We start from the raw sequence: 20,448 nt of genomic DNA, 5'->3' as shown, positions 1-20,448 counted from the left end.
CAATTTACCAGAATGCGGGTAAAAATTAAGAAGGTTGTAAATTACCTCATAACTTTGGTATTAAAGATTATGTGCCTGAGAAAGCAGTCATTCAGTGACTACTGCCATGTGCATAAGGCAGATGACAGCAGAAAAATTCAGCCCGAGAAGCAGGAGGAAGTTTCACTTCACACTCAGCCACTGTAAGATTCGCGTCTGTTAAATGGTGGATTGTGCTCTGCCTCGGATGACGTCAGAGACGGGCTGTGACAAATGCATATTTTGTTTAATAACTGATAGTGAACTCGTGAGGACTGTACACCATCCTGGATCACCTAGATTTTGCTAAAGTAACTGTTAGTGTGCCGTCTGTGACAATTATAAATCCGCATGGCAAGTGGTGACTATTATTTCCACTTTTGGGGCGAGCATTTATTTCGAACATGTGTTTCAGTATTAGTAGTCAGAGCGAAAGCAATTTGGTAGGAATGTACTGCAGAGGTCGCCTCTGAACTGGTAAAAGTGCAGCTTAGGACAGAAATATTTACTGTCAATTGAACATAGTGAATTTCAAAGTGTTGTGTGAGAGATACTTTACTAAATATATGTATGAATGAGAACTTTATACCTTCATTTATAATAATAGTCCTGATACCACTAAGTAGTAATTTCTTTCAGTGGGCTGGACCAGAATGTGGCCGTGCAGAGTGGAAACTATCATCAGTATGTTCTCCATTGCTTTCTGGCTGACCACAAAAATAGTTGCCAGGCTTGCATGAGAAAGGCGGCAAACTACAAACATTAATTAACAACATAAACAACAACTAAAACGTTCTAAATAATTTAACCCACCACCCCACACAGTGTTAGGCACTATATGAACATGACGGCAGGCATAATCATCATTGAGGTTCTGGCCAACTGTGCCTGACTACCAGATGGCCGGATTGTAGTATAGGCTATTTTGCTATGTTAAAAATAAGGCTCAGATTGTTGTTATTCTGATTGATTAGAACATTTAAATAGCATTTACAGCCAATATTCTCACAAAATATCTGCTTTTTATGTAATTAAAGTTTAAAAATCATTAAATATCAAGATCTGTTCATTTGATCGAAAATGCTCTGTTATTGGCTGATGCTCTGATGACATCACAGGCTAGGAGTAAGACAAAGCTATACTTGTGTTATAGGAGTGTTAGCCAAAGTTACTAGGTTTTTATGTACTTTTACTGCAAACAGTTTAGCTATTTAGTAATGGTAAATGCAATTACAACTTTTAAATAACAATAGAAAGGAATTTTGTGAATACTGATAGCGGAAGCCTTGAGAAAGTTGATCGTTTGTGCTCCACCCATTTAGAGCGGCTATGTGTGCAACAACAGACATTCTTTTCCCTGCTTCCTGCAAATCATTAAACTCACTCAAAACTAAGAAACTGTAGAACTTTTGCAAATGGGTCGTATATTATACCTAGATTGTCAACCATTAGTCATGAGCTACAACCCTCAGCAGAAATAATGCATCTGTCAGCCATTCTGTGGTGCAGCAAATAGCACATATGACTGAAGTTCAGCAGGTAACATGTTCAAATCCTCAAAGAGTCGCCCATGTTTTAAAAGTTTTACACAAAATATGAAAATACTGTTAGCAAGACCTGATTGCACTAGTTTTTTTTTCAATTTTGGGATGTATTATATATAGTTTAAAATTAGTCTTAGTCTGAGAAACAGACCACAGAGAACAAATGCATTTAGTTTGTGAACAAACAATTCACTTTTATAGAAAGTAGTGGAGATGTAGCCATATGTCCACAGTACAATGAGGTGTAGGTCAGTGAGGTTATACAGAGAGATATAAGGCGTATGCAACATGCAGGTGACATAAATGTAAGTAATGTGATGTTTGTGAGTGTAACCTAACATTAGCATCTGAAGCAGACTTACTTCATCTTTATATACGATGATGAAACAGCAAAAGTTTAAACAGTAAGGATCCTAAAAGTAAAAGCATAGTTTCTAATAAAGTAAAAAGAGTGTGGTCACATTCAGTAGAAAATATCTTTTTGAACATGATGTGTGCGAACAGTGGCTGAAAATATAAGTCCATGTAAACATCAAGGAAAAAACAATGATTTTCTGCTTATGATTGGTCTGGTGAAGTTTTGCAATTGTCATTTGGTTTTAATATGATATGATATGATTGTCAAGTCATTTTACAAATAAGTTAAAATGTTCTTTTGGGTTGGATTCAAACCAGCAATCTATGAACATCGCCTTATAATATTCATTGGCTTATCTCTCTAACAACTGAGCTAATTGTGGTGTAGTTAGGTAAATCGACGATCTTCACTAGGAGTTTAATTTCGTTGACTGAAGCTTTCCTTCATTGTAACAGTGGGAGAGACTGTCTCAGAGATAAGTTAACGTTAACTTCACAATGCAACACACTTTTAATTAAGTTAGTGATCTTTTGTGCTGACATGGTGGCAATTTGCCGCTACAGTACAACCACATTTTACACATCTCCTCATTCTCTGGAACACTCGAAAACAACTTTTCAAGAGATTTTGTAGTTGTATTTGTACAATATGGTACTACACACAATTTGTAACCCATTTTTTGAAAAGTAAATTCCAAAACAAGACATCATTGTGAATTAGCATTATGACAGTAGGAGCAGTGAGCTAGCCAATGACATCACAGATATCACATGACTTGAATGGAGCATTTTAGTGGGCATTCAAATTATTTGAATTTCATTTCCATTTTTATAAAAGAATACTGAAATTCAACAGGAATATAAAACATGTTAGGAGCATAAAATAACATAATTAACCATTTAAGACTATTTCCAGAAAACAGTCAAATAGCCTATTGTGCAGCAAGAATATTATAACCCCTTCCCATCTGCACCTGTCATCTAGAAACAAGTAATGTGTGCCCTGCAACTTTCTGCATCATTCCACATTGACCTTAGCCAGTAATGCATTGATGCCAACATTAGTGTTGACCTAAAGCATGTACCATACAAACCAGAAATTCCAAGAATGACAAGTGGCACTTGAGTCCAGAACAGAGGGCGGCTTTGGTAAAGGAAGAGAGAAATTTCTGGAAGTACTGATGGACCATTTGGGTGTCACCAGTTAGACTGAATACACAACACAGATGTCAGATAATGTACCAATCCATCAATTCCTTATCGTTTATCTCCACCTAAAATGAGGGCTATGCCTTGTCAATGCTTTTGGTGATGAAACTCCAAGGATAGCAGACTGCAGGGCTCGCAATCAAAGGGCCGTTCTTGAATTTGTTCCTCTTCCTGGTCTACACAATACTTCTGCTTGGTTTTCTACGGAAAAGTATTTTTCCATCCTTGATCTAAATCAAGTGTTTCATCAAATACCTCTGGCAAAAGACTCTAAACCTGTAATTGCATTTACCACAGACTGGAATTTGTTCGAATGCAACTGGGTCCCATTTGGTCTTGCCACAAGAACAGCTGTGTTGTCCCGTTTGTTGGGTTTGGTATTAGGAGACCTCAAATAGAAGAGTGTGTACAACTCTCTCAATGATGATGTTCTTTATAGCAATAACTTTGAAGATAATTTATTGTCTATTTTCCAGGTGCTTCAGCAGCTATGTGAGGCTGGCCTTACTGTTAAGCCTTCCAAAGTTAACTTAACGTGCACAGAAATTTCATTTCTGGGTCATAAAGTTTCTCCTGAGGGAGTGGTTTTAGATCAGCAACAAAGCATAGCAGTGAAGAAGTTCCCTGTTTCCACAAGCAAAGAAAGATATTGTAAGATTCATAGACATGGTGAATTTTTTTGGAATTTTGTTCCAAATTTTGTTCAGTTAGCCATGCCATTTAATCAGTCATGATGGAATGGGAAACCTTTTAGTTGAAGAGTGTTACAATGAGCTTCATTTGACACACTAAAGATTGCCCTAGCCAGTGCACCTGTTTTAGGGATTCTGTAGTTTAATAACTAATTCATATTTCAGACTGTTGCATAGCTTACACTTCTCAGGGTTTATCAGAGGCAGAAAAAAATTAAAATATTTAGTCTAGGAACTGGTGGCTTTGGTGGTGTTGTTTGGTGTTGAAAGGTTCAAGTTTTATTTGGAAAACAGGCAGTTTTTGTTGGAAACTAATAACCAAGCATTATTCTGGATGTTGGTGCATCCTTGCAAGACAGGGAGACTAGCAAGGGAGTGGTTTGAATATCTGCTTTCCATTTTGAGGTTCATCACATTAGAGGAACTGGTAACCAAGTGGCCAATGACATAAGAGCCACATGTTTCAGCATGAGGAGGAACCTGAGGAATTGTCATCTGATGTATTCAATGAATTTTGTGTTGGGGCTGTCCTTAGTGAAGTGCCATAGCTGTTTGACAATCTAAGTGCCAAGCTACACAATGACCCTTATTTAGGTGTTCTTAGGAGTAAACTGGACGTGGGAAAGGTGATTCTAGGATATCTATTGAGCAGGGGAATTTTGAATTACAAAACTAGGTGTGACAGAAAAGTTAAGATCTGTTTACCATGTGATTTAGTTCCAGCTATATTTAAGTATTTTCCTCTCTGTATAGGGCACCTGGGTACTTTCAAAACTAGTATGAAAATTAAAGAGAGTTTAATGTGGCCAGCCTTAATTAAGAATGTCCTAATCCTAATTCCAAGAGAGGAGAATTAAGTTCACAGAGAGGAAAACTAAGTTCGCACAGAGCAGAACACCCAATGGAAATTTTTTTTGTTAGTTACATGGGAACCCTTCTGTGCACTAAACAGAGAAATAGGTACTTACTGGTAGCAGTAGATGCCATTTTCCACTTTGTGTGGTTGTTTCCTTGTACATAAAGTACCTTCGATGTCACTACACAACATTTATCAGAGGTTTTCTCCATTTTTGCTATGCCCAGGGTATTAGTAAATGACACTGCAAAAACATTCAGGAAGTTTTGTTTTGGCAATACCACCTGCCATGTCATGATAATGCCATGCCACCTGTAGCCATTGTTTGCTGAACGCACTACTCACAACCTGAGGGCTGCACTTACTATATTTGACCAGACTCACCAGGACACGCCAACAGGATGGCTGACGATTGCTCGAGTACTGTGCACCACAAATTACGTCAGTCGGCTCCTGCTAGTCTCATTTATTCCTCCCCTCTCAATTCATTAATATCTTGAAGTAACATAGGTAGGTAACCCATCACTCTGTATGCTGGTATGTTTTATTTAAAAAAAAATTGGGCACAGGATAAAAGCACTGACAACTTTACATCTAAGGTGATGCCACTCTTTTTGGATCCCTATGAGGAAACCAAGATTCTCTCTCCAGTTACCCTTCTGGTTCAAGAAACATCCTGTGGTAAGGTTGTAAGGGTACACATCAGTCCGTCAAAAGTTGTGAGTAACCAGGGTGTGGAGGAACAGTTGAGTAAAATGTTTTGACCACCCTACCCCCTCCCACCCCACCCTCCTCTTCATTTTAAGAGGGGGATAATTGAGCCATCCAGCTTGTTTTTACCAAATTGTTTTGTTGCACTTTCTAACTTCTTGGATATTTCGTTGTTCTCTCGGAATTTTCCCATTAGATGGTTTCTAATGCACTGAGCAAGAGGCTATTTGGGCCTGTGCATGTTGCTGAGGGCTTCTCTTCGAGAGTAGCACCACGGGTTTAGTGGTGGCTCTCCACGAGGTGTCACGAGTGATACAGACTGTGATAACAGGCACTGGGGCAGCCAGCTGAAGTGTGTCTAAGGAGGCTGTTACTTGTGTTTATGTCTCAAAGGGCTCTATTAGGACCCTGAAGAGCAGATCAGGAGAATGTGTGCTATTTCAATTATTCTTACTGTGGTATCCTGTCACCATCATGTTAATTCTAGTTGGTCTAAAGCAGTGGTTCCAAACAGGTGGTCCGCAGACCCCCAGGGTTCCACGAGCTATGCCAGAGGGGTCCACAAGATGATATTAGAATAAAAAATATATTAAATATATTTCGTATTATAACAGATTTTTGGTTTTGGCCACTTCCTGCATGAGCAGAGCTTCGGCGAATGCTAACTTTTGCGTCTAGCATCTTCCTAGAGCCAACTGGCACTAGCACATTCTAGTGCAAAACTAGAATTAGATAGATGCTGTATGCCATTAGACTACGCACGCTGCCTCTTTGCAGCTGACAACTGACAGTCGCTTTACACAGAAACTCGCATTTCAGACAACAATCAGCCATTGTTAATTTATTTCCAGTGCTTTCACAGACCGTATTGTTTACACATTCAGTATTCTGTATTAAAACAGTAGTGTTTGTAAAACGTTGTTTTTTGGGGAAGCTACAGTTCACATAGTTGAAAATGGAGCGTTGGTTAAAAAGTGGTTCATTAAAACGAGAAAGGCCTACACATGAAGAGGAAGATAATGCAGTTGTTATACTAAGTACCCAGATTTAAAGACAAAGATTTTGAGCAATAATCAAAAATTTAACAATAACAATGACGGCTAAATTTAAAAAGTGTTAAGCTCAATATTTTTTAAATAATGAATAAGTCAATGTTTTTTCTAAGTACCAAAAATAGAAAATGTATAAAAAGACACTTAATTTGGCTTTTTTAGGTACTTGATACTGTGATATGACAAGGTACCAGTCATGCTCGATGAGGGGGTCCTTGAGAAAATTTTGTTGGGAACCCCTGGTCTAGACAGCTAAGCTACATGCCGGTGGTTTCCTTCTATTGAATCTGTCAGAAAGCAGTGAGAATTTTTGTGCTTCTTATACTGTTCCCACAGCCTGGTTACATCTGAAAGACATGTGTTAGTATTTGGAGTCAGGATCGTAAGTTAGTATAATCAGGGTTTTAATCTGTCATGTTGTAAGCTATTGGTTCCACATCCCTCCTGATTGATGCCGAAGCAGATACTCACTGACGTCATCATTCTGACTGCCATGGGATCTCAGATTTCACAACTACTCCATCACAGACACCGAGAAATGTCAAGGGTGAAATCCCTAGTGTGGCAACATACTTATTGGCCAGAGTTAAACAAGGATGTGGAAGCCACGGTGCACGTCATTCCACTTGCACCAGGAGCAGGTCACTCCGCCCCAATTCTTTCGCCCCCTGGCCACACCCACCATCACCCCTGGGACCACATTCATTTAGACTTTGCAGGCTCCTTTCTGGGCTCTATGTGGCTCACAGTCATGGATGCTTACTTTAATTACTCATTTGCGGTCAGCATGATGTCCACCACAACAGATGCCACAATTAACACACTCCTGCAGATTGTCACCACTGAAAAGCTACCCTGAACCATGACATCAAAGACTGAGCCCCAATTCATTGTGACAACATTTAAACAACTCTGCACCTCCAATGGCATTAAACACTTTTTTAGTCTTCCTTTTCAACTGTCCTCCAATGGCAATGTGGAGCATATTGTTCAGCAAACACTGAAAGCAGTGGGAACCACCACCACCACAGCAGCACTCAAAATATTCCTGAGCGCATACAGGACCACTCCTTTTAATGAAATAGCCCAGAAGAACTCTACCATGGGAGTCAACCACGAACTCTATTCCATTTCCTGGCCTCAGGAATCCCAAACATGCCATTGCGGGTGTTATCCCCGGGGCACTGAAGTGTGTGCATGTTCATACAGTGCAAAAAACACATGACACCAGCTACTGGACAGCACCTTGTGATGGTTAACACTCTGAAATTTTTGGGGAGACCATCGTGCCGATCAACCCTATCTGTGCCTACTGAATGCACTGCCACTGGGGGCCACCCTTTTCTAGACAATCTGCACCAGTTCCACAACTGCACAATAGCTTGTGTTCCAGAATATCAGCAGCAATTATTGTGGACATGGACAAGGAGGTGGAGGTCTCCACCTGGCCTTCGCAACTATGGCCAACAAAGCTCATGTCACCACATCCCAGTTCGATGCTGGCTACTCCTGGGTCCTCGTAGCAGGGCACCAGCCACACCACCACTTCAACTCCTGAAATATCAGCCTGATTGCTTTAGCCATAAGTGCTTATTTCAAGGATGATGGATCAGGTATCCTGGTCTGATGACTTTGAAAGTCAACTAGAAAGGATGGAAGGAAGTTGACCACAGTCTGCAGGCAAAGCTGCTACGTCCATGAGCATGCACAATGATGTTCTGCAGTGCTTGCCTTGCCCTGCCGTGGTACCACACCTCTCTTGCAGCAGGACTATAAGTTCTGCTGCACTCTGGCCCTGCTTTTGGAGCTGTATCCATCTTGTAATCATATCACTAGCCATAACACACCATTTTTCTTGGTTTCTGTTTTGTTACATTCAGTTTCTCTCTTGGGATAAGTGCTGAACTTGTTTGTTTGTAGTGCCATCTCCACTGCTCATTTTCCTCACTGTTGTCTCCTGTCTGTACTCAGTGATCTGCCATTGGAAGCTTCGGGCTGGTCAACCAGCTCCAGCTGATTTCTTGAGTTGTCCCTGATCTTTTTTTAAATCCCGGTCACAATACAAACAGACAGCAGGCTTGGCTGGGAACCATCATGTTCTACAAATCTTAAAAAAGGTTGTCATCAAGATAATTTCAAGTATTTGAGATATGAGTACACCAAAGTATGCTATTTTGTTTATTTTCATTAACTTATGCATTATGGAATCACCATGCAGGGCAATACACCATTATCAAACAATGTAGTTACCATACAGAAAAAAGCATCAGAATTGTGTGTGGAGTGCCTCCAAGAACATCCAGCTATAGTCTTTTCAAACAACTGGGTATAGTGGCCACCACCACCACACATTACATCTGTCCAATTATGACCTTCATAACTGGTAATCCATCTCACTGTGAAACGAGCTGTACACATTACAGTTGCAATTCAATGGGGAAACATGACCTACACTGTCATGAAGAATTTCTCAAGGCTTGAAAAACAGTAGTAACAAAATTTTAACTTGCTTTCAAGTGATGTTACATGCCCATGAGGTAATAAATTAACGGCAAGCTGAAACACTTTTTGCTTGAATAATCTTTTTAATCTCTATATGAATTTTGTATCAAACAGGCAGAGACTATTTTCCACACAATTCAGTTTGCTGTTTCTGTGCTGGTTGTATTAACTCCATTAAACATTTTTTTTATGTTCTACAACAAATAATACTATTCTTTCTTGCTAGATGAATCTCTATGTGGTATCTTAGTTACATTCTGTAACTCATAATTAGATGACTTTTTTTATCTGTGTGTGTAATTTTAAATATTTTGTATGTAGAAGGACTCAGGCTCAAGTTCCAAACTGGTACACAGTTTTAATCTACCTGGAAGTTTCATATCACAGGAGTACTTCTGTGAAGTTTGGAAGGCAGGAGACGAGTTACTGATGAAAGTAAAGCTTTGGGGAGGCATCGTGAGTCATGCTCAGTCATGCTCTGGTAGCGCAGTTGGTGGAGCACTTGCCCATAAAAGGCAAAGAACCCAGGTTTGAATCCCAAACCAGCACATAGTTTTAATCTGTCCGGAAGTTTCATATCAGTACACAATCCAATTCATTTGAGAATTATTACTTAAAGTATCATAATATAAATGACATGTATGTAATAAAGTAAACGTCTATACACACCAATGTATCTATGGAAAACGCATCTAAAATAAAATGTTCCTTATCATTAGCAATTTTGGCAAAACATGTTTTTGATTTCAGGTACCCATTAATGAAATGTAAATGAAGATATTTCAACAATTAAGTAGATACATGCAAGTTGTAAGGAATACAGCTAGCAATTTAGGGGTATACAGTTTGGAATATTATATAAGTTGTATACTGATATACAGCTGTGTACTGATGTACTAGTGAGTAACCTCCTTTGGTGATAAATTTGGATATGGAAATAAGAGTAGGGAGCTTACAAAATGTATAGTAAGTTAGTAAGTTTCTTCAGAGGTCTATGCATGTTCCTTTTATCTACCATACATACACATTGCAGGAGTAGAGAATTTATTTACAACAGAATGACACACTATCTCATTACAGTTACCACTGAAATATATGCTCTTATTTTGATGAAGGTGTTCTAGGACAACAGATATGGCAAATAAGGTTCTTCTCTTTTAAGAATGCTGAATTACTAGTTACAGTATATCCTGACAAATGTTGTGTACTGTAAGATCAGATAATTTTACTTAATGAAAAAATTTCTATATGTTAACAAAATTCTAACTAACTGGAATGATGATGACTGGTCATCACGAGTAAATGTAAATGGGCACTGACAGATCTCACAGCCACAAGCACAGAAGTTAGGTAACCGTTGTTGTAGTATAGAGTGGTGTGTGTGTGTGTGTGTGCGTGTGTGTTTGTGGTTTGTGTGTGTGTGTGTGTGTGTGTGTGTGTGTGTGTGTGTGTGTGTGTGTGTGTGTGTGTGTATTTGTGGTTTGTGTGTGTCAGAGAGAGAGAGAGAGAAAGAGAGAGAGAGAGAGAGAGAGAGAGAGACAGTGAGTGAGAGAGTGATCATCCCACCATGCTATCACATATTAAAGTCAAGCTCGCAACTGAGACAACCTCTGCCGATATCCTCGCCTTACTAATCACTTTCAGCTGACCTCCTAATTTCCACATCATCCACACTACCACGCCTACCCCTGCAGTTATTCCCACTGTAAAACCTGCTCACTGATTACCTTACTCAACCCACAAAACTGGTGTTACAACGTTGAAGGCAGAGCATTTGAAACCATTCATGTTGTTTAGCAGTACAGCTTTTTATACAGGAATGATCGTCTCTGAAGAGGTAAAATGCATGAATGGACAGAAAGAACTGTTTGCCATAGTGATCCCAGTACACAGCTGCATACATTACAGATGCCTCAAAAGACCCGAGTGTTTGCTATGTCACACAGGCGATTTGGATCCACCCACCCACTACTATTTTCCTTGAACTCCAGAGATGGGCACTTCCTCTCCAACATATCTTCTATTTCCACCACCCTCTTGGGATTTTCTCCATTAGCATTTTTGCCCTTTTTCCCATAGGGTAAAGTATAATTGTTTTCTCAATTACTTATCTATTACCCTTTCAAATTGAAAAACAATAATAAAAGAAAGTGTCTCTCAATTCATTCTAAGACTATTTTGTTACTGTTCTAGGTCATTGATTTACTCATGAACATAAAGTCTCAGTGAATTTTGTTTGCAAATAATATGGGTGTATTAATTGAAAATCATGAAGGATAGCACATACCTGACTGAATCCTTATTGCACGTATAGCTCACAAACAGAGTTTCAGTTTTCCCTGACAATCTAAAAAGAACACCAGTACAGTACAGTTCAGAACCCGCAAAAATCATGAAATTGAAATAAGTCATAAAAATGAATACATGATGAAGGTGGGTCTCAAATTTCTAGATTTTTTTTCATTTGCATTGCACTGTTATCCATTGCCACCTGTACAAACATATGGAAAGTAGCGTTCCATTGTTACTTTGAATCTGCTGCAAAGTAAAGTACCCTCAATTTTCACCAGTTCATCCCTCATGTATCTACTGAAATGTAATCCTCTTCTAAAGTAAATTTTAACTGTTCACGGAAAATCGTTTAAGAAAATTCAAAGGATACAAACAATTTTACGCATATTATTCATCACATAAAATTATACACTTGTACTTCACAATACATGGAAACAAAAGAATACAAAAATTAAAAGGCAAGAAAATGCTGAACATGAAGCCAAAATTCTACGTCATGAAGCCAAAATTCTATGAATCTCTGTTTAGATATTTCTACTCATTAGGAACTGATGATGGATGCATTAGGAACTGATGATGGATGAAATGATAATTACCAATATAAGTGTACCACCATTCTCAGTTTTGAAGAAAGCATCATATTAACACATTAACATTAATATACCATACGTCTACATAAGTTTTCTGTTCCTGAAATAAGCTACACTTTTTCATATCTCCTGTAGCCAAAGAAAATGAACAGAGAAGAATAAACCACATCCAACTGACAGAATATAAGGTAAGTATTTGGCACAAATGCTTTTTTAATTTTTTGTTCAAGAAAGCAGAAACAATGTTTACTACACATAAACATTGACTTCAAATAGACTCTCCCTGTCCCTCATTAAAGACAGTTCTGAACTTTTAGAATCAAATATTAAGATTTTGTGAGATAAGCATATAAACAATTAAGCTCTCTTTCAGTTATGACTTTTGTTAGCTTCAGCTCTGAGCACATAAAAAATGATAATGGATATAAAGCTCTGACATCTGAGCTCATTAAGAGTCTTACCTCTCTTGCCAATTTGTGAAAATGATCGCTGAGGTGAGTGTTTGACATCACACTGATTAGTTCCTGAGCTCCTACACTTTCATCATCAACACTGTCCACAAACACAAGTTGCCGTGCTGCTATAAAGGCCAGTTGCTTCCGCATGCTCCTTCAAAAGCATAATAGCAGTATCATAAAAAATTAAAAAAGGTGTTCATGTGCTAGATTTGTTCGCAATTAATTATATTAATGACACTGATGTTCCACGAGTCAAAAACATATTTTAATTTGGGATCATATCATAAATAAATAATGAAAGAGAAAGTTATGCATGTTTAAGTTCCTGTAGGTAATATTAAGTTCTGTTCTATAATATCGACTGCTGATCTGTAATCATTTCATTAACTGTTTATTAAGTGATAATATGGTTAAAGAGTTCCTTAAATGAATAAATGAAATTCAATTATTAATAAGAAAACACATTTTACTTTTGAACTGTGTTGTGAAACACCAAACAATAGACTTATCACAGCAAGTATCAATGATTGTTGTATAATAGTCAACATTTTAGGCACAGCAATTTACATACAATTATTGATTTATGCAGAAGCACATTACAACAGCTATCAGTTTCTCAGCTTACAGCTTCTCAGCTTCTCAGCAGACACACATATGCACACACACCCACTCATGTAAATGCAACTCACACACACGACTGCAGTCTCAGGAAACTGAAACCACACGGTGAGCAGCAGCACCAGTGTATGATAGGAGTGGTGACTAGGTGAAAGTAAGGACGAGGCTGGTGTGGGGGTGGCAGACAGTGAAGTGCTGCAGGTTAGACAGAGGGCAGGAGAGAGGTAGGAAGAGGAGGGGGGGGGGGGAGGGGAAGTAGTGGAAAAGGAGGGAAACAAGACTGGATGTGGTGGTGGAATGACGGCTGTGTAGTGCTGGAATGGGAACAGGGAAGGGGCTGGATGGGTGAGGACAGTGACTAATGAAGGTTGTGGCCAGGAGAGTTACGGGAACATAGGATGTATTGCAGGGAAAGTTCCCACCTGCACAATTCAGAAAAACTGGTGCTCGTGCACAATTCAGAAAAACTGGTGCTCGTGGGAAGGATCCATATGGCACAGGCTGTGAAGCAGTCATTGAAATGAAGGATATCATGTTTGGCAGCGTTTTCAGCAACAGGGTGGTGTGGTCCACTTGTTTCTTGACCACAGTTTGTCAGTGGCCATTCATACAGACGGACAGCTTGTTGGTTGTCATGCCAACATAGAATGCAACACAGTGGTTGCAGCTTAGCTTGTAGATCACATGACTCATTTCACAGGTAGCCCTGCCTTTGATGGGATAGGTGATGTTAGTGACCGGACAGCTGGTGGAGTCATTCCACCAGGTAATCCTTGCGTTTTAAAACAACAGTGGTGGAGCCTTTGTCCACAGGTAGGATTATAAGATGAGGATCAGTTTTTAGATGGTGGGCTTTGGTTCTTTCTGTGGGTGTAAGGTTAGTTTGCATGTTGAGGGATTTGGGAAATGATGGTGAGGCAAGGTCTGAGCTTAAGAAATTCTGGCAAGTTAACAGGGGGTAGTTTCCGGGCAGTGGAGGTGGATCATGATTGGATGGAGGATCGAACTGAGTCATGCAAGATTCAGTATTGGTCTTTGGTCGAGTCTGATTGGTAGTATTGGTGGCAAAAAAGTGTTCCCACTGTAGGGACCAGGAGAGGGAGAGAAGTCTTTAACAAGTCCTGCACGATTGAATTTGGGAGTGGTGCAAAAGGTGAGGCCTTTGGGTAGGACTTATATTTCTGTGTGGCTGAGGCTTCTGGAGGAAAGGTTCACGGCTGTGTTGTGGGTCTGTTTAGGTTTTGGATTCTGTGTGGAGGTGGGAGGGAGTTTTGGAGTGTGGGGTAAGTGTAGTAGGTCTGCAACACAAGGTTTGTTAGCTATGAGGGGACGTGGGGAGGTTTGGCGGTTGTTGTAGAGGTGGTGAACAGTGGCACTCCAAGGTGGGAGTAGAAAGTGAGCAGGATGGAGAGCATTTTGAGGTGTCGTTGTGCATGTTACTCAAGTTCCTACAGGGCAAGAGTTTCAATGTGTGTTATGGGTTCCAGGAATTTGGGATTGCAAGTGGACCACCCTGTTGCCGAACACGCTGCCAAACATGATATCCTTCATTTCAATGACTACTTCACAGCTTGTGCCATATGGATCCTTCCCACCAACACCAGCTTTTCTGAATTGCGCAGGTGGTAACTTTCCTTGCAATACATCCAACTTTCCCGCAACCCTCCTGGCCTCAACCTTCATTAGTCACTGTCCTCACCCATCCAGCCCCTTCCCTGTTCCCATCTCTCCCCTGCCCTCCGTCTAATCTGCAGCACTTCACTGTCTGCTACCCCCACCATACTATCACTCCCCCTACCCCTCCCCACCCCAGTCTCGTCCTTACCCCCACCTGGTCATCACTCCCATCATCCACTGGTGCTGCTGCTCACAGTGTGGTTTCAGTTGCCTGAGCCTGCAGTCATGTGTGTGAGTTGCATTATTTGTGTGTGTGTGTGTGTGTGTGTGTGTGTGTGTGTGTGTGTGTGTGTGTGTGTGTCTAGTGTTGACGAAGGCGTTAATTGCTGAAAGCTTTAATTGTGAGAGTCTTTTCGCTGTGCCTATCTGCGACTCAGCATTTTTCCATTGTTTAAACTTTTAATTTATAATTTTCAATCAGTTCAGTATAATAACAATCCTTTTGAATTAAATACATGCTGACCTCATCTTGAGCTCCTGAATTCATTCCTCCTATTAATTAAAAATGTTAACTGACTATTACAAGCTATCTCCAGCATACCCAATGCATGGGCTTAACTTTAATTTTCCTGCAGCTGCAGAAGCCTTTGAACTATCACATGACTGTAACACAGCACTGTTACACCAGAAGTCTTTGTTGTTTTTTAGTACCAAATCCACTAATGTCTATTTAGACTTATTTTCTCAGGGAATTATCCAGAAAACTTAGAAGTAGCAACACAAAAATTCATGAACCAAATGACTTCTAAGAAAATAAATATAAGGTAATCAAATGGCATACCCAAACTGTTACACAGTGAACACGGGAATTGCTCACTCACTCCCTCCCATCCCTCCGAGCTATCCATGAAATGATTGTGACATGGAGAACCTTATACTGTTACAGAAGTACCCTCAACTAAGAAGTTGCAGCAGTTTGTGGAGTAAGTGGACATAGACTTCTCTACTGAACATTCAAACCTAGTAAGTTTAATCCATGGTAAACTGCAAGCAACGGCTTCTTTTGCTTTGAAGGAAAATCATCCAGGAATATAGAAAACTCAACTTGTCTTCTGATAGTGAATATTATGTATAAAACTGAAATTTTAATTGCAATGATGATAACAATTAGAATACTTTCTTGACAGGCAAAATTCTGCTGTCAAATGGTCAGACAGAAACAAGCATTCAATATGTGAAATAGTGATGGAATAAAAAGCACCATGTTCTTGCTGTTGTCATCGTTAAGTCCAAAGACTTGTTTATGCAGCTCTCTATGCTGTGCAAGCTCTTCATCTGTGAATAGCTAGTGCAACCTAAAGCCTTCTGAATCTGCTTACTGTATTCATCTCTTAGCCTCCCTCTATGATTTTTACCCCCCCCCCCCCCCCCCCCCCCCCACTCTTCCCTTCAATAGCAAATTGGTGATCCGTAAGAGGATGATAAAATGTCTATGGAAGCCATTGTGATGAAACCATTTGAGGATATTATGCCTCCAAGTGGTACTAGTATATATGTCTTCAGTTTCTAAGAAGACACTAATTCTGTTCTGTGATCATAACATAAGCCAGTTTTCGAGGTGACTCTGTCATACTCAATTGCTATTTCACACACAAAAGAAGACACTAATTCCATTCTGTGATCATAACATAAGCCAGTTTCAGAGGTGACTCTGTCCTATTCACCTGCAATTTCACATGCAAGTTACCAGATTGGCATCAAATCAAAATGTTTGCTCCAGGGTCTAAGCCAAATGAACTTTTTCTTCTTTTTTCCAACGATGGAATGATATCACCAGAACCCACAGAGGAAGTGAATAAGGGTCTAGGAGCTATTCCATGAGGTCTGAATTTGCAGCCAGATAATATTGACTTTCTCCCACCATATTTCAGCTGACAACTGGGCAGCCATTTCCAGTTGAGTTTTAGAACTGGAAATTGCTGGTGCACATCATTAATATCATATCAAATATTGTTATGCTGGCACATGCACACAAGTCTTTATCAATGACTGCCCTCTCTCAAATTTAGAATCAACTGTTGAATATTAATTCATGTGATGTTATCGCAAGCATGCCCTCTGTTAAACTGCAGGCTGGTGGTGTTAAAATTCAATGGTCAAACTGATCCTCAATTATCACATATAACAAGGATATCATTTGGGCAATATTTTTTTGGCAGAATAATAACTGGAATGTTGTGTGCGGACACAATGCTCAGCTATGGCTCATTTACTGGGTTGCAAAAGACTTGTGTGGTAATCATTTTTCAATCAAGTTTCATGTATTGTGCATGTGGTCTGTCCAATGTAGGCTTTGTCATATTGACATAGTGTTTTGTAGACTCCAAATTTCTGCAAACACAGACTATCATTTACTAAGCTGAGAAGATCAATGGTCATTTTAGGTTGCTGAAAAGTTTTGATTATGCCTATTTAAATCAAATGTTGTCCACATTTGGGCAGAATAACCTACTTATTCTCTGTATCATGTGAGTGGTCATGTTTATTCCTTTCCAAAACTGTAAAATTTTAGTGTGACGAATATCTCCCTTGAACACAGATGGTAGGTGGTCCATTTCCTTTTCAAGGCTGTTGCTATCAGACACAAGTGCCCGGCCCACTAGCACTCTAAGGACTCCCATGGTTTGTGCAGGGTGATGGCAGCTAGACTTATATTACAAAACCAATATCTGAGATCATGAAAGCAGTTCATTCTGTTAAATGTTAACACTGAACAGGACTAATAGTCTACTAAATCTGAATTCAAGAGGGCAGTCAGCAAGCCAAAAACTGATTGTTTTAGGACAGTCCTGAGAGATGAGAACTGGAGTGATGTAGATAATGCTTACAGCATGAATTAAAAATTCAATACTTTTATTAATAAAGCCATTACCTTAGTCAATTACTGTTCCCCCTTCACAAAAGTAACCCAGATTGGACCAACGTCATCAAAGCAGCCACAGATTATTTAAGGGGGAAATGTGTCTTGCAAAACACAAAGAAAACTGGATTTTTCAGTCAGAAACAGCTCTGATGCTGATGCTGTAGCTCATTACAAGACATACTGCAAAAAATTACAAGTAATATTAATAACAAAGCTGAGGCATAACATGAAAAGTATAATCACATAAGCCCGCATGGTTGGCCGTGCGGTCTAATGCATGGCTTTCCGGGTGGGAGGAGCGCCTGGTCCCCCGCACGAATCCGCCCGGCGGATTTGTGTCGAGGTCCGGTGAGCCGGCCCGTCTGTGGATGGTTTTTAGGTGTTTTCCATCTGCCATGGTGAATGCGAGCTGGTTCCCCTTATTCCTCCTCAACTACACTATGTCGGCGACTGCTGCGCAAACAAGTTCTCCACGTACGCGTACACCACCGTTACTCTACCACGCAAACATAGGGGTTACACTTGTCTGGTGTGAGACGTTCCCTGAGGGGGAGGGGGGGGGCACAATAACCCTGGGTTCAATGTGGGGTGGTGGAGGGGTGAAGCGGTCTGCAGCAGTTGTCGTGGGGTTGTGGACCACTGCGGGTGCAGCGGGGGCGGAGCCTCTCCGTCGTTTCTAGGTCCCCAGTTAACATACGATGCATACAACACAATAATCACATAAGACAATATAAAAGGCAATATGGGATATAGAGAAGGAGGAAACTGGTAGGGCCAGACATAAAGAGTAATTGTATGCTGGTAATATATGTGCGCAATGTTGCAAAACTTCTTAACAACCATTTCACAATTGTTACTGGAAAAACGGAGTTGTGAAGTTCAGTAGATGCTGCCATGGGATATCTCTGACCAGTCAATACCAGTAACTTCAGTAATCTGAATATGATCCTCACTGTACCAGTATAAGTAATAGCCACCATAAAATCTTTGAAATAAAAACATTCTGGTGATTGTTATAAAATATCAACAAAGTTAACTAAAGAATGTGCTTTGGAGTATAGTAACATATTAAGCAAACAGTCATTTAGCCATGGAACATTACCTGAATGGTTGAAATATGCTGAAGTTAAGCCTTTGTTTAAGAAAGGAGCTGATGAATACGATCAAATTTTTGTCAAATTTCACTTTTGCCAGCATTCTCAAAAAATATAGAAAAGGTAATATACAATCAGCTTCTTAACCAATAACAAATGATATATTGTCAAAGTCACAGTTGGTATTTCTAAAGGATTCTGATATTGAGAACACTCTCTACATGTAAGGCAAGAACATACTTAATTGATTAGACAGTAAATTACACACTACCATTAACTTTGTGCAAAGAAATTTGACTGTGTACATCACAATATCCTCTTAAGTAAATAACAATAGTATATGGTAACAAGTAATGCTGTCAAATGGTTCAAACTCCACAATCCTGACAGGAAACAAAGGGTTTCATTAGGAAAGAGACCTGTATTAAGCTATCAGTCATCAGTCAAGTCGGAACTAATTACATATGGTGTCCCACAGGATGCTACATTAGAGCCTTTACTTTTTCTTGTGTTATCAATCACCTTTCATTTGTACTGTAACCAGATGCCAAGTTTGTTTTGCTTGCAGATGAAACAAACATTGCAATATACAGCAAATCAATTGTAATCTCAGAAGGAGAAATTAACGAAATTTTCATTTACATTAATAAATTCTTTGTCACTTAACTTTGAAAAAACAATTACATGCAGTTTAGAACTTGTAAGAGGTTTTCCGCCAGCATATGCCTAAAAGTACGATGGCAAACAGTGATATGCCCCTTCCTTCAGTTATATTACATGAAACATTCACCAGGTATACCATCAAACAGTTTTATCTTGCAACACAACAAAATAAATTCTGAGGAAAAGGAAAATAAAAAAAAGACTTTCTTCACTTGACTGAGTTCCAAAAAGTAACAGTCACAGTTTTAACCCTTTAAAGTCTGTATCAGTGCAGTTTGTAATGCTGACATTAAGTCTGACATTTTCCAACTATGGAAAATGTAGCAAACTAGAATACCAAGTCCTCTCCAGCCAGAGCCATCCTGTTTGGCAGAATCTCACTTCAGGGTGAGAGTGAAGAGTAGAGGAGTTCATCATGATAGTGCATCACCCAGGAGAAGTCTTCCTGATGCAGCTTGCTGCACTGGAACTGCTGACTGCCATTGTGACACAGGCCTAAATAGCCATCTCTCAGAGTGATGTTTCTATTTCATTGGCTCAAACTTTGTTTCGGTAGAAGCAGGAAATAGCTCAGCCTGTGCATGCCGATCAGGGCTGTGTGTGCACCTCGGAGCTGTTACTGGCCCGGCCACTGATGTCGCTCTCTGTTGATCTGCTAGTAAGCTGGCCTGTTTGAATTTCTGCTTCACACAGAATGGAGTACCACCATTATGATGTATGTTATGTGGGTAGCTGTTGGCACCCGTTGCACTCGTCACCATGACAAACAGATTGAAGATGTTGCCATTGTTAAATTCTTGGGATTACAACTTGATAATAAATTCATCTGGGAGAAGCATACAACAGAAATGCCGAAGTACCTAAACATATCTCTATTTGCAATGTGAATGTTGCGGTGATATAAAAATAAAAAAGCTAGCACACTAAGCTTACTTCCATTTCATGTCACAAGGGATTATTTCTGGGGGTAACTCATCAAGCCAAGCTCTGGGGGTAACTCATCAAGCCAAGCTCAAGTTTTCTGCATCAGAAATTTGTAATAAGGATCATTTATGGTATTGTTGTGTACATAGTTCTGTGTAGTCAGCGCGTACACAACTTTCCCACTAGAGCTCGCCCCGCTACGCACAACAGCGCAGGCGCAGCGCTCGTCCGTCTCTGCACTACGAGATGGCGCTGTCTTAGAGATGGACCAAATTCTGCTTCCGCCAATCCGCGCATTAATATGTAACACAGCCAATGAGATTGCTGC

General features: G+C 39.8%; 1 protein-coding gene across 1 annotated transcript in view; it reads right to left on the bottom strand.

Annotated features, from left to right (window-relative positions):
• LOC126474690 (26S proteasome non-ATPase regulatory subunit 2-like) overlaps nucleotides 1–20,448 on the bottom strand; it is a 209,118-nt gene that overhangs the window by 136,487 nt on the left and 52,183 nt on the right. Inside the window, exon 7 of the mRNA XM_050102168.1 lies at nucleotides 12,285–12,432. Coding sequence (XP_049958125.1) covers nucleotides 12,285–12,432 — 148 coding nt within the window. The remainder of the gene's footprint in view (nucleotides 1–12,284; nucleotides 12,433–20,448) is intronic.

The sequence above is a fragment of the Schistocerca serialis genome, chromosome 4 (assembly GCF_023864345.2).
Source record: "Schistocerca serialis cubense isolate TAMUIC-IGC-003099 chromosome 4, iqSchSeri2.2, whole genome shotgun sequence".
In the NCBI taxonomy this organism is placed as follows: Eukaryota; Metazoa; Arthropoda; class Insecta; order Orthoptera; family Acrididae; genus Schistocerca; species Schistocerca serialis.
The sequence above is the reverse complement of the archived record's forward strand: the minus strand, read 5'-3'. Positions and strand labels throughout refer to the sequence as shown.